A 15,905-nucleotide genomic window follows, 5' to 3' on the forward strand; every position below is an offset into this window, starting at 1 on the left:
CTACGTGAGGTGTTAATTGAACATTTTTAATATCATGATTGCGGTCTATGTCTGTATGGTGTTACTTAGTCACAGTGAGAGCTTTGCTGTTTTTAAAATTTCACACTTTGGAATCTCTTGGGTAAAGGCATTTCATTTTATACATCCTTTTTCATATTACCAGCACTATAATCTTCGCATAGGTCAGTTTCCGGCCATTTACTTGATGATGCTATGTCTAAAAACTCCACTTTTATCTCAACACAACACATTTTTAGAGGCAAGGCTTTCATGCAGTTTCTCAGTATTAAAGGAACAACAGGCTTCTGAGATGAAAAAGAACAAAAAATCAGAGAAGGCAGAAAATCACACACACACACACATATATATATATATATATATATATATATATATATATATATATATATATATATATATATATATATAACACCAAAGCTGAAAATAAAAGCTTGAAGTCATACCTGGGTTTGAAAAAGCAAAATGTCAGCATTGCACCTATTTTATTTCTTCACATTAGAGCTCCTTAGTAGCAGTCTGACTCAGCTGCTTAGCCTCATCATGCATTCAGTTCCCCACTGTGTTATCTGAAGATGGGCTGGAAAAGAATTGTGTAAGTGGGGAAAAAAAAAAAAATCAAAGAAATGCCTTTGACAATCACTCTTATATTATTTGCCCTATCTAAGTTGTATTTGATTTATGCAGTCAATTACTTAGACAAACAAGGCAGGGAAGAATCTTGTTAGAAATAAAAGAGTTTGCACTTTTCCATGATGGCATTGTGGAAATGAGGCGAGACAAACCACACATTCACCTCCTCTTGTGGTTCCAGAGGGATGCGTTTGATGTCCTCCTCAAGTTACTAAAATATCCCAGCAATATACTGCCAAAGCGCACCACACGCCATTCACTACACTGCCACCCTGAAACACACGCTAGCACTAGCTGAGCGCTCTCACTTCTTTTCAAGTCTCCCTCATCACTCATTTTTGAGGTGTGCCTTTACAATTTTTGCCTTCTTCTTCTAGAGTTCTTTCAGTTTCCACTTCACATGTGTGCTCTAAACATCACCACCACATTGCATCACCTGGACACATTCACATCTTTACTGTGGCCCAAGTCAATGGTCACAAGTCTCCACCTTCTTTGTGATACTTCCTCCTTTTTCCCCCTCTCCCCGTTACTGGGCCTTTCTCCTCATAAATTGCTGCCCAGCGAGTATTATTCTCTTGCCCTTATATATTCTCTCTCCTGTGTCTCTGTAGTCCGCTTCCTCAGTGGCAGCTACTGCTCTTTTGAAGAAGACGAGTGCAGTTGGCAGTCGATGATGGGTGTCCCTTGGAGAAGACTGCAGTCGTCAGCCAAGGCTACAAGACAGAGCTGCCCATACTCAGGTGGCCCAGACATCTTCTATTGGAGCCACGATGTGTCATGATGCACTTTTCCACCAGTGTATAGTTTCAAGCTATGATTCCAAAAGTACAGTATAGATCAGTTTGACCGGTTTATGGTTGAACAATTAAGGTTGTTGTGGCTTATTAGAACTGTATTGTTAATGTAACATCAACTTACAATGGCAATCATTCAAATTTCTCTCAAACTTATAATACGATTGAGTAACCAGAGGTGGGCAACTTCCAGTTTTTTGCTGGTCCGTCTTCGTCAGAGCCCCACCCCCTTTCAGTCATCGTCAGTCCGTCATTGCATTGTCCGTCAGTCAGTCCGTTGGTGTATTTTAGCCCACCCTTCCGCCACCACTAAAGGGCCAAATTTGATGTAATATGTTCTAGTCAGGCATTGTGTTTTGCCCACCCTTCCACTAGAGAGCGAAATTTGATTTTTTTATATACTTTTTTTTTACGTACAGTCTGTCAGTGCTGACGAAGTGCCCACCTCTGTGATTAACACTATTGCAGTAGGTTAAGAACAAATCTGAGTTTATGAGAAGAATGGCACATCTGCACTGCATAGGCTCATCATAGCTGTACTCACCTCAAGTCCTGGAGGTTACATTTCCACTTGGTCATTTCTACCAGCATGTCAACAAATATAATTATTACGGACGTTGGGAATTGGAGCCATCAGCAGTGTTTTCACCTTATGGTTCGGACAGCTTGGAACTCTTGCTTACCAAGTACTAAAAATGGTGCTGCAGAGTAGTATCCGCTTTTCCAAGTGTAACAGCATCAACTGTAAGTACAGTTGTGTCATGCAATGGAAAGGGACAAAAGTTTAACAAGACGATTGCTTCACAGTATATTTCAAGTAAGGAGTGATTGGGAAGAACACTTTCCAAGACGCCATAAAACCAGAAAGAGCATAGCCAATGCAGTCACCATTTTTTGCTGCCTGTCTTGACATAGCACACACTGTAGCATATTCATTGTTGTTTACATCTAAAGCAGGTCAAGCAGTAAAAATCCCAATGTTGTAAGATGCTGGAAACAAATTTAGTAGAGTAGGCATACAACAGCTAATAATTTGGTACCCCTACTACACACTGGGGCTTGACAACACAACTTGTCCGATTTAATGTCTTAGGTTGTACGAGCTTGGCCATTTGCATGTTTATTTCTGGCTGATACCATTAATAACTGGCCGGAGTAGCGATTTCATGAATCATGACACATAAACTGTGTGGCATGCATGTCCTGGATTTTGACTGGATTATTTCTAGCAGTTCTGTTCATTTATGCTGTGCGCAGTAGCAGTTATCATGAATAAATGAAGACGAGCGATCACATTAATAAGTGCAAGCTATCTGGGCTATGTGTACTCATGCCTGAGCATGCATACTGTATTTCTGGTGGTAGTATTCAGTTTTTTCATGGGTCATCAATGTTGTGCCCGCAGGCACCTGCTTGCCCCCAGTGACCACAAAAGTAGCCTGAGGACCTGCTGAAAAAAATAGCTCAATAGCAATGAGACATTGTGATTTTCAAAAAATGTAAAAATTATCGTTTCTGAATGTAAACACCTAAAGGAGAACTGTAGAAAATAAGTGTTGCATTTTGACATTCATTTTTTTCATAATTATTGTGAGAAATTAGCCCTTTGCGTTGATCAGTCCCAAAGAAGTAGCTCACGGTTTCAAAAGAGTTTGGTTATATGTTATTTTTATTCACGTCGAGTGATAGTCATCGTTATTAGCTGGCATTTGATGACAGTGACAGTTGATTACATGAGACATTTACATTACATGTTTACATGTATAACACATCTGGAGTGTGAAGCAACATACTAATACCAGCCAAAGGTACTAGACTTTAGATGTCAATTGGGCTTAAGTACTTCACAAAAATTGCTTTGTGTTAAAGCAGTTGGAATTGAAATGGCACTTTTGCTATGACCACCATTTTTATGTAAACATTCTTGTTTTTGGTACATTGGCCATTTCATTTCTTAAGAAATATGAGCTTTTTGGTAGTGACACATCTAACCAGGAGGTGAAAAGTCTCATTGACTGAAATCGCACCTCTCACAGTGTGGCTGTCGCACCCTATTTATGATGTTGAAATTTATGTGTGCAACGCCGATATTAAAACATCAAGAAACTTAAAAGGCGATAAACAGTACTGTTTGCTCCAAAACTACATTTCCGCCACCTCTACATCTTCTACAGAAAATAATTATAGCTCATAAATGAATGGTTGTTTTCTTTCTTGGTCTTGTGCAAAGTCTCTTCTCCCCAACTTCGATGTAAATCCAAAACTAAAAATAGGCATGGCTGCTCAGGTAATTTGGGCATGCTTTTAGCAGTCTAAAAGCAAGGGCAGTACAGTGACGAGTAGAGGCAATATGTGGGTGTTCCCTCTCACTGACACATTACCTGACGCCTCGCAAGCCATTTTATCAGTTCAGGTGAGGCCAGTGCTGTAATGTAATAAGCAGTGAGTTCTTAGAAATGCATGAATGAAGGAAAACAACACTTTGGGGGGTTTTCAGGAGAGAAATTAAATTTGTAATATGGTAATATTTGTAAAAGCTCCATAAGAACGTGCCTAGGCTAGGTTTTTTTACTATATTTTATTACGTCGATTTCTTTCATTGTTGATGCTTTTCCAAGTACTGTACAATAATTATGCTTTTCAAAGTATAGTAATGGATGTGTTTTTGTTAAAAAGGTGCAACACTCAGCATGGAGAAGAACCAGTTCAAAAGCCAACATCGGTCAGCATTCCTAAGGAGTCCGCTCTTTCCGCCTCCTTTAAGAAACTCCCCATGCACGGTGAGCACATAATTAAACATTCCTTGTTGTGGGTGCCCAGTTGAAATAATGGTTGGTTAGCAGAGGAATACACAGAAGTAAAGGTGCTGGCTGGAACCATAAAAAATTCTTCAGGTTGTCCTCATAGTAGAACCCTTTTTGGTTCCTATTAGAAGCCTTTATAAATGTTCCATAGTATTCTACTGAGAACCCAACAAAAACAGTTCCACCCACAACCTTGTGTGAAAGGATTTCAATTTGATCCCTCACAGGGAGTTCAACGCACAACCCTTATATATTTCAAAGCTTTCATCAAGAACCCAACCAAAGACCTCTTATTAGGGTTTCTCCAATAATCCTCTTTTCTAGTCATGGTAATGTAAAGAACCACATTATGCTCTGAAGATCAAGAAAAACAATTTAATAACATTTATTGTGTTCAACCATCATTGTTGAAATTGAGAAAACATCCATCCAACGATTATCCAAGCTGCAAATCCTCACAAGGGACGCAGATGTGCTGGAGCATAGCCCAGCCGTTTACGGGCAGGTCACACAGAAATGAATAACCATTTGCTTGCACAAACACACCTAAGGACCATTTAGAGTGTCCAATTTAACTACCCTACATTGTTTTTAGAATGGGGGAGGAAAATAAGTGTTTAGAGGAAACACTAGCAGGCACGGGAAGAACATACAAACTCCACACAGGAAGCAAACCCACAAAATCTGCAGACGTGCTAACCATTCTGCCACCATACCACCCCATAGATAAAACATTCAAGCAATTTTAAACAAAGTTGTTGTTTTTTTTTAATTATCATAGTTTTTAGCGAATGAGGGGAGACTTTGCAAATGTTATTTACAGTTAGCAGAACAAGTACAAGGTATACATCAAAGATGGGAAACTTACCATGCCCCCCATCCGTCATCATCCGTCTGCCATATTTTTTCCATTGGTCCGTCAGACAACAACCAGTCAACAACCCAACTTCCATTGCAACTACTCCACCCCAATTGCTCACTGTTTCTTTATGCAAATCATATTTAAAAATCAAAATAACAAAAAAGATATTAACACTTCATTCTAAACATTATTTCTAACTTTCGGTCTGCACAAAAATCCCACTGTGCAAGATTGTGTACAGTATGCATTTTGATGCATGACTCAGAAAGGCAGCACAAAAAAAGACATCCCCATATGGTGGCAGTGTTATGTCTGTGAATGACAAGTAGTGAATTGAACCAAAGCGGTTTGTTTGCTCAACTGGACATAATTCTCCATTATGTTGTATTGAGAATAAAATGATTCCTTTACTTAGTCAAACGATACAGGAACACTGCAGACAAACATGCAAGCCAATAATTTCTGTCAGCTAAAGGGGTGTGACGGACTGAAAGACATCTGACGCAATGTCTATCTTGGTGATTACAGCGGCGGATGAAAAACACACTTCTGATCTGACATTCTTAATCCAGTCCGTCGTTTTTTTTTTTGTTTTTCTCTTGTTTTTAGCATTCCTGTCATTTGTTGGTCCATCTGCAAAACGGGTCTCTGTGGTTCTTTAGTTATTACATCTGCCCTTAAAAAAAAAAAAAAAAGAACCTTTGGAACCCTCACTTCTAAGAGTGTATGCTTGCTGGTAGTCCTCACACATACATGTTTGGTTAATTGAGTACTCAAAATTATTTAAGTGAAAATGTGCATGTGAAGGGTTTTATGTACTCTGTCCATGAGAGTCCTGCCCTAGGTCAGCTAGGGCAGGCTCTAATTCAGAGGTGACCCAAACTTGATTCATATACAAGTATTGCTCAATAGATTTTACAGTTTTTCTCAGTTTGGTTTGGCAAATATATTGAAACAGAATCTACATTCCTAATTACATGGAAAAATCCTTAAACCGATTGTTCACATTCCGTTTTGATTCTCATTGATTCCATCAAATTGTAAATGCTTTAGTATGTCTCAGGCATCTCATTTCATCTTTGCAAATGACCATGTATAAGTAGCCTACAGTTAGCGCAATCAGCCCACATTTCGCATATAAATAGGTCTTGTTAGCTGATTGCCAGTCAAATGGCTGTTTTTTAAAGACATGTCAACCTGATTTCATTGTGGTATGCAAAACATTCTGTTCAACTGTCAAATTGGGAACATAATACCCTGAACACCATGTATGAATTCTAGTGAGTATTTTCTTTACAGCACCCCGGGCTAAACCAATCATATGGAAAATAGTCTGTTCAAATGTCAAAATAAGTCAGGAACATAATACCCTGAACACCATATATGAATTATTTGGACTATTATCTTTACATTACCCCAGGCTAAAAATATTTTTACTTTCTATCCTTTTGTGTGTTTATACTTTCTTCATGTGAACAATACTTTTTTTTTTTTTTTTAAGTCTAGTAGGGATTGACAGATTCGTACCGGGCCGATATTCACCATGTTGTTGTGTATCGGCATCAACCTTTTTTTAAATTAAACTTACTGCCAATGAAGTCTGTCATTTTAAGCCTCTGAAAATACCACCAAACAAAGGAGAATGTCCAGCTTCCTGAAGCTAAGCAGGATTCAGCCTGGTTAGTACTTGGATGAGAGCTTGCCAAGAAATACTTGGTGATGTAATCTTGAAGTTCTCTCAAGATTTCATTCTGTGAGGACAAAGCCTTTGCCACATTGGGCCAACCATCACCTAATGGTTACAGAAACAGAGATACAAGCAACAGCAACCATCTCTGCCTATTCATCACCCAAGGAGAAGAGGAACTAGCTTACTAATATAGCCACACGTCAATGACAGGGGGATACTTGCTCCTGCACTATCCCATCCCTAGAAGCATCTGATTGGTTAGATAATCAGCCAATCACCAGTGATTTTTTATATTTGGCTTTTTGCACAATCACGTTGGTTATAAAGTCGTTTTTACAATTCGTGGTTAGCACATCCGCCTCTCAATTTAGAGACCCGGGTTCAATTCCAGCTCGCTCCAGCCTCCCCGTGTGGACTTTGCTTGATCTCCCCATGTCTGCGTGGGTTTTCTCCAGGGGCTCCGGTTTCCTCCCACATTCCAAAAATAAACAAACAAAAAAAATGCATGATATGTGTATTGGATGCACTAAATTGTCCTTAACTGTGATTGTATGGGTGAATGGTTGTCTGTCTCGATGTGCCCTGCAATTGGCTGGAAACAAGTTAAGGGTGTCCCCCACCTACTGCCCAAAGTCAGATGGGATAGGCACCAGCAAGCTGCGACCCTTGTGAGGATAGGCAGCTATAGAAAATGGATGGATATTTTTACTATTATTTGAACAAAGTTATTTTAATTTACTCTCCCCTTTTCTGTGTTGATTGAGAGATTCTGAGCAATTTTACTCCACTAAATAATCATCGATCCCTTGAAATGAATATCAGCTTTCTAATATCTGTTATTGTCCTCCTTGACTGCTGATAATCAGTATCGGTATCGGCCCTGAAAAACGCATTAGTTGATCTCTTCCGGTTTGGTTTTGTTCTTCAAGAGTAAATAGATGGCCTTCTCAGACTGGGATAAAGTTAACATTCCATTGAGATTTCAGCAAAAGAACCTGCATAAGGCGAGCGTGGTTATGGGTACCGATACAGAAGGGGCCCCAAACAGATAATGTGTCTTGTCAGGATTACTTTTGTAAGGCTTCCCAGACATCTAATCATTGATGTCTTTGAAACTTGCTGTGTGCCTCTATCAATGTGTCTAAAAGCAGAAAGAATAGTGAGGCTGACCTTGTCAATCAAAAGCTGCTTCTGCTTACCTACACATTAAATTAGATGAAACTTGGTAGGCCATGATGCCACTGGAACATGTAGATGAAAGGTTTAGATCCCTGAAGTCTTAATTATGGTTGCAACAAGCCCAGTATCTGTGTTGTTTTGCATCCCATGGGCCATAGTCATTAGAAAGAGGTTAAGGGAGATCTCAAAGGCATCGGAAGATGGAACTCAAGTCATGGATGAACTTGCAAGCGCACAGCACAAAAGCCAGCCAAGACTAAGCCTATAGAGAATGCATGTACTGTATTATATTTAGAAAGCAAACCAGGAAATGAGCAGAGAATAACACTACCCTCTCACAGTGATTAAGAGTTAGAATTTTCATGGACAGCTGTGTAGGCAGCGCTGCACCATCACAGATTTTCCATAGTCTCTTGACACCTAGCCAAAGATTAAGCATGATTCCAGATTAAGACAGTAAATCCCTTTTCTAAATACTGACTTGGCGCTGTTCATTCTGGCCTGTGTGCTCCTGGACTACTATATCCACGGTATTCGTTGTGGGTATTAGTACAGCTCACTTTCATGTCATGCCCGATGTCCGCAGTCGACAATCGTCCATTTCAAGTCACCATCTGTTTTCGCAAAGGATGATAAGCACCTCAAGCTATAATGGATAAGTAAGTGCTTGACATAAAGATGTTGTATTTAGTTTTGTGGTTATGCTGCCTCTGTGTATAATGCTTATCAGAATTAAACCGGCATCTATTCCAGTGAATTGATGAAACAAGAATTATGTGCTTGGCTTTAATAAAATGCTGCTAAGGGACATGCTAGCAGGCAGCCCTTGCTTGTTGGCAAGGTTCAGAGCTGTTTACTTCCTGCAGTTTAATTTGTGTTACGCCCTGTGTGTTTTCAGGCCAGATTAGTTTGACCATATTCCTTCAGGAAGCAACCAAATTAGATTCATTTGAGGAGAAGCATGCAGGAGTGGTGTTAATGCAAAACAAACTCAATGAGCCTCTGAATTCTGTTCATCTCTGAATCATTAGAGCTGCTTGTTGTTGTTTGATCTGTATGTCCACTCCTTTTTTGGCTGGTTTTTAAAATCATTGGGCCTCATTAACCAATAGTCCACTTATACAGTATATCTGCTTATCCTCACTAGGGCAGACGTGCGAACCGCTCCTGCACCCTGTCGCCTTTTGCATATAGTGCTTTAGTAATTATGTTTCAAAAGTAATGCAAAATCCACTATTTTTCAAAACTACAAAAACATATAATTGAGGAAAGTGTGTCTCTTTCATTCTAAAGCGGTTTAATTTTGCCATTTCCCTAGATATTTCCAACATTTTTTTCACAATGGTTGAGTCTGTGGGTCGAAATCAAATTTATGCTGTTTTTTACAACTTTTGTTTGCCACTATCTCCATGTAAATTTTAAGCGTCTTCCCTAACGCAATCCAAATTAGTAGATATGGTAAAAATGTCTCTCTTTAAAGGAGCAGGAGCTAAAAAATTCTAAGCTAAAGTCAAAAGGGTGTCGTTCGAATGGAAAGTTAACCCCAAACATTTTCTTTATAGTTATAGCAGGTTCTTACTAGTTCCACTCATCTAAATTCAAATGAATTTCATTTGTGGAAAATTAATCAGGCAGCAAAATCCACTGGCTTTTATCCATCTCAGGGGGAGGCCATTTTGTCACTTACTGTCGACTGAAAATGAAATCACAGTTTCTCAAGGCTCAAGTAACGGCTAGTCACCTTTCAATAGTCATTACCTGACCCCTGAGCAGCTATGATGTCATTTCCAGGTGACAAAATGTCTCCTTAAGTGGATAAATGAATGGATTTTGCTGCTTATTCCATACTCCATGAATGCAATCATAATCAGAATACTCAATGTATCTTTTTAGGAACTGCACTATGCTTGTGTTTATTAAAAAATCTGATATTTTTTTTGTTTTAGACCTTATAGAATGTAAATCTTGTACGCCCCCCCTCCCCTCCAAAGTTCTTGACAATACATGTCAGTCTCATGCTGCTCATTTAGTCATTAGTTTCACATGGTCTCATCTATAAGGCAATCAGATCCTTCCTTCAGGTCTTCGTCACTTGTTTTTATTTTAAATTATTCTATTTGTCACGCCTCCTATCTTTGTGCCCATTTTCCAGTACTTGTGTCCTTGTCAACCTACTTCATTGTGTTGCTAGCCACTTGTGGAAGTCCTGAGGATTTGAGAGTGCATGGGAGTTTTCCTAACCAGCTCACATGGATTTGTAGACTGGACAAGGGCAGAAAACATGATAGTTTTGAATGGGAAGAGCTTTAGAAGCAGAGGATCATGCCCGCTACTACCGGCTATTTCATCCATGTATGATACCAGAAGGAATTTGGTTCGTGTCACCAGCAATAACTTGCTTTTGATAATGTCTAGTTCTGTTATATTGGATATTGTGGTACAGATGGCTTCATCATGTTGTGACGTTCAGCATGTGCTGGGGCAATTTGCTGCCATTGGTAAAGAATTCACAAGAATCACGTTTAAATCATAGACCATCGTTTTCAGCCTTGAAAGTGTGGAGAATTTCTTTAAAGCCTGCTGTGGTTCTGGCCCAGCTGCGTCTCCAGATATATATCCAGAATGCTGGTTGATGATGAAAATAAAGACCTCTTGGACTCACGCATCTTGGTTGGAAAAAAGGTTTATTCTAAGCAAGCTAAGCAAGCTTGTTCATAAGGTCACGATGGCGAGAGCCCACATGGCCCTTTATTCTTCCTATTAAAACCCCTCTATCTCCTCCTTTACTACTCAAATGTTACATGTTCTGGCAAATGTTCATTGGTCAAGTGGTCAGATGGTCAGGGGTCCAGCAACCCCCAGAGCTACTACCCAGGAGGAATGCCTTTGTTCTTTAATATCTGACTCAGAAGTTACACAGACACAAACTACTACAGAGACATAGGCAAAATACTAAAAAAAAATAATGAATGTAAATTATTATCCCAAAATACACTTCAAAAGGATGCATTGTGTCCTCAAGATTCAGAGTAAGGCCCTACACTGCTTTTGAAAGTGAGAGTGTTTGGTGTCTTTTTTTTTGAGGAATGTCAGGTGACAGATGCATATTTGCAACACCAGAAGCAACGGGGTTTCTGCTTTTGTACTCCCAACACTGAATCAAAAGCTATCTATGTTTCCGCAATCACCTCCAATCAATAAAGTCTGGGCTGTGGCTGAAAAGACGTGTGCCGCCGGCACAAGAGGCTGAAATAACTAATTTAATAGGATCTGTTTTAATGTCTGATGGGAAATTGTTATCTTTGAGAATTCGGATCACTCGCCATGCATGTGAAATGTCAGTTGATACCCCTATCTATCTTACACACTATTAAATAAGCACATATAGGAGGAAAAAAAAACTCAGTAAGACCCTGGTTTATTTTTTTGTTTTGTATTGAAAGCCTAATAGTGATATACAAGCAAGCTTTGGATATGCCACAACTCAATTAACATAAAAAATGGCTGCCACAGTCCTAGATGTATTTTGAGAGCATTTATTGACAATGATGAATTTTTAATAAGACATTACAAAATGAAAACACTGACTAAGTGTTACAAAACTCACATCCAGACTAATCACCCCAGGGGTTAACCAGCTCCAGCCAGTGACTTGATGCACTAGACTATGGCACTTGAAGTCACAAATTCAGTACAGTTGTTGGATGTTTTGTCCTTCAGTTTGTCCTAATGTATAGTAATCAAACAATTTTAAAACTAGTGAATGCTTTTACATTCTCTTTTTTATTTATGTGTTTACACAATACAATGCTGTTTGTTAATATTAAATACATTAAAAGAAAATGATGTGTTTTGGGAAATTGGGAAATATTGATTTGTACATAAATATGATCACTGGGTTGATCCTGGAACTAACCAAAACCTTTTAAAAATTAGTTGGGCTGCACAGAGGAGAGTGGTTAGCACGTCCTCTTCACAGTTCCCGAGTTCAATTCCAGCTCGCTCTGGCCTTCCTGTGCAGTTTTGATGTTTGCCCCGTGCCCACACGCGCTCTCTCCGGGGCACTCCTGATTCCTCCCACAGTCCAAAAACATGCCCGATAGGTGTATAGGGCACTCTAAATTGTGCCTTGCAATCGACAGGTAAGTGGCTACAGAAAATCGATGGATGGATATATATTAGTTTTGTGTTAAATAGTTTATAATGGTTTGCTGGATGAAATTATTTTATTTGGTGTCTCATGTGGCACTGCAACTATCACAAAGCCCTTTTGTGGTTGCCGTGAATTGAAGATTGCATACTTGGCACAGGTGCGGTTCTGGATGTGTTCTGGAGGTATTCAGAATGGGACACTGTCGTTGTGGATAGCAGAGAACAGCACAGGCCCCAAGGAACAGAGGCGACTGTGGCACTCAGCCAACGAACCTGCGTCCGAGAGAGGCTGGAAATTCATCACAGTTCCACTTTATGGACTGACAGATTGGTACGATGCTCACAAGTGGTATTATGATTTTAAGTTTTTAGGTCTCTTTTAAATAACAGTTATTTAACCAGATGAAACCCAGTGAGATCAAGATTTCTTGCACAAGGATGTCCTGAAGTTGGTCTTAAGAGTCTCTCGCAACTAACCGCAGAAAATGTAAACATCAATTACAAATCATAAACACAATTGATGGTATAGTTTTATGCTATTTATCAATCGAAAGGCCTCAGAGTCTAATAATCTCTGAGGGATTCATTTTCATTTGTAAACAGTAGACTGCAAAATTGAACACTCACGACTCCAATTCATTTCTGGCACAAGGAACAAAGAGATGGAGAACATGACAGGATGATAAAGCTAAGCTGCTTTTAGTTGGCCAAAAAGCTGTCCTTAAAAAAGATGGAAATAAGCCAAGAAGAGCCTCATAAATCAGGGTCAGCCAGTCCGTGTACTTACGCGCACTTTAAGGAACGCAAACTAATATACAATTCACAATGATGTGTGGGGCAGCCATCACCAGTGACAAACCTCAAGGCACAGTAATAAACACTGTTTAAAGACTGAAGACATTTCAGCAAAGCACCCATGTACAGCACATCTCCGTAGTCAATAAGTGGAATTATAGCAAGGCAGGGTGTCAGAAATGATCTAAATGTATCAAGTTCCATTGAACGGTAACTGTCGGTTTAAAATACAGTACTGTAAATACTGAGCTACTCACACAGCAATAGACCGCACGTCCAATAAGCTCTTCTTTGTCTTTTCCTCACACATAAATGTAAATTTAAACAATTCTCTCATATTTACATGAAGTTAAATTCCATGGAGACTACAAAGCACATCTCCACACAATGGATTTTCCATGTGTACAAAATCTACGCTTTCCTTTTATTTTCCTTGTCTGTGATAAATTGTTAAAATCAATACTCAAGGCTCCATCTTCCTGACTTACAATTAGCTATGTCCCTGACTTCCCCTCAAAGAGGAGATCAATTAACGCTAAACAGACAGAAGAAAGGAAAGAAGAAACCCACCTAAAGCATTTTATCTTGCTTTGCCTGACTGGTGGTTTATTTGCCATTCGAGCTCAGATAATCCAGCTCCACTGAGAGTGATTAATTTTTCATTCCTGGGGTACGTAGTCAGTGGAGCTTATGTTCTAAATTAGAATGTCATGTTCGTAACCACTAGGTGAACCTTCTGGTTTTTGTGAGGTGACCTTTTGTAGAGCTCCTACTACTGTAAAGAACAAGACCAATACCGCACCTAAATACAGTGGTGTACAATAACTCATGATACATTTAATGTCGTCATCCCATTGAACAAAAAAAAAAAAAAAAAAAGTACTCAAACGGTATGCGAGGATCACAACTGCAGTGTATTTATTCAAACTATGTCAACATAATGTTCACACAATCCCATCCGTGTTTAAATAAAAAAGACATTACTGCATGTAACTCTCTAATACAGAATGGTGCATGCATATGGAAAACAAAACTTTCATATCAAATTACTGACTTGTAGTTGACTATAAGAACTCTCTCAAAACGGAAATTTTGACACTTTTGTTGAAAAAGTGCACACACACACATTTACTGTATGTTTAACGTCTGCTTTGCTTACACAGGTTCTGGCTTCTTTTCGGAACAGAAGATGGACTTGGGCATGGGCCTGGGTCTGTCATCTCACTCGACAATGTCTCTTTCAGTATGAACTGCTTCTTGGCTTGTAAGTGCTATTTTATTTGTTTCTATCAAATTTTAATTAGAAGTATTGATCGCAGTTTTTGGTTGTTGTTTTTTTTTCGTTTTTCTTTTCCTTCTTTCCAATCATTTCAGTGAAACATTGCTTCCATCTTTAGAGAATGTACTTTTTTGGCTTTATACGGGGCTCAGTGTGGTAAATATTGATCATCCAGTTGACTAGTATTAAGAGCTCATTGTCCACCACTGCGAAGTCACCATTAAAATAAAATCTAAACTGCAGAATTATAATTGCTTGTTTCATTAATTAAGAAAATGTAAATACAACTTTGGACTACAATGTAATCGAGATTGTAGAGGTTCTCAGCAGTTAGGCGATTCAATCTACATGTGCTTTTTTGACTTGGAGAAGGTGTTTGGCAGAGGTTGGCAGTCTGTCGATGCTGACGGACTGTTGGTGAGAGACTGACGTTTTGCCAGTAGCCACTAAATGATGAAAATCTTTAGAGTTGAACATATCAAATTTCACTTTTAAACTGCAATGTACTTGGGAGCATAAGAGTATATTCACAGTCTAAACAGGTAACAATCATACATAGATACATAAGCACAACGAGGAGTGTTGAGTGCTAGAGTATTAAGATGAAGCAGTTTGTACTAGAATAACATGTCTGATGTTTCACATTGAGGAAAACCTCATCCCCATTGAAGGTGGCTTCCATGGCTGGGAGGTCAATGTTTGTGCTGCTTTTCACAGTCATGGTTTTATGAACTGAAATGCATACTATTCACAATATTGCTGAACACATTCATTGTACAGGCCCAAAGTTAACCGCAATGTTTAGAATTAATTATGAAAAGATGTTTGTGTTATTTTGCTTATTAAATATGATTTGAAAAATAAATTGTTTGCACATAGGTGAGCAAAGCATTCTGGGATGTGCAAGGAGGTGACAGAATTCAAGGAACAATGAGTACATCGCAAAGTGACACTGATTGGCTCTTAGCCAGGAAATGTAAGAGAGATGTTTTAAAATCTCCCCCAAAAGGCAATAAAGAGTAAATTATTGATTTTTATTTGTAATGTATGTGGTTTCTTATTGGAGTCTAGTGCGAGGGAAATACACAGTAGGCATTGTAGTGTGGGTTTATTGTGTTTTGTTATAATTTTGCAAAGATTTCAAGGATGATTGAGTGATTGAAAGGAAGACCATAAATTATAGCTGTCCCAATTGTTGTTCAGATTTGGTCCCATCTCTCATTAATCTTAATGGAGAGTTCTATGGGCAACCTAGTGTGGTAGGTTTAGTGCTGCATGCCTGTTCTTTGATGTTGTAGTTTTGTTGATTTTTATCAGGCCATGATCATCGTCTTTTACTGGAGCAGTTCACAACAACTGTAGAGCATCAGCAGCTGGGGTGAGAATAAGGACCTCTGAAGCGCCCTCTCCCTGTGGGAGATGGATACCTTCCCCAAGTAGCAAAGTTCAAGTAGCTCAGGTACTGGCAAGATTGGAGCCGGAGATTGACAGGTGAATCAGGGTACCATCTGTAGTCATGAAGCCTCTGCATCCACCTGCCATGGTGAAAATGGAGCTGAGTCAAAAGGAAAAGCTTTCTTTGCTGCTTAATTTACTGTTCCCACACTCCCTTGTAGTCACAATTTATATATAGTGACTGGAGGGATAAGAGCCCTGACCTCCACAAGTGGTTGAAATGAGGTCAAGGCTCTTCCTTAGG

At 39.2% G+C, this 15,905-nt stretch overlaps 1 protein-coding gene across 1 annotated transcript in view; it reads left to right on the forward strand.

Annotated features, from left to right (window-relative positions):
- The window catches only part of alk (ALK receptor tyrosine kinase), a 229,022-nt gene that overhangs the window by 144,708 nt on the left and 68,409 nt on the right, over window positions 1-15,905 (forward strand). The window contains exons 7-10 of the mRNA XM_088433659.1: window positions 1,263-1,391; window positions 4,122-4,225; window positions 12,291-12,463; window positions 14,091-14,191. Coding sequence (XP_088289785.1) covers window positions 1,263-1,391; window positions 4,122-4,225; window positions 12,291-12,463; window positions 14,091-14,191 — 507 coding nt within the window. The remainder of the gene's footprint in view (window positions 1-1,262; window positions 1,392-4,121; window positions 4,226-12,290; window positions 12,464-14,090; window positions 14,192-15,905) is intronic.

This window comes from Hippichthys cyanospilos, chromosome 14 (assembly GCF_059441005.1).
Source record: "Hippichthys cyanospilos isolate Australia breed blue-spotted pipefish chromosome 14, RoL_Hcya_1.0, whole genome shotgun sequence".
Classification (NCBI taxonomy): Eukaryota; Metazoa; Chordata; class Actinopteri; order Syngnathiformes; family Syngnathidae; genus Hippichthys; species Hippichthys cyanospilos.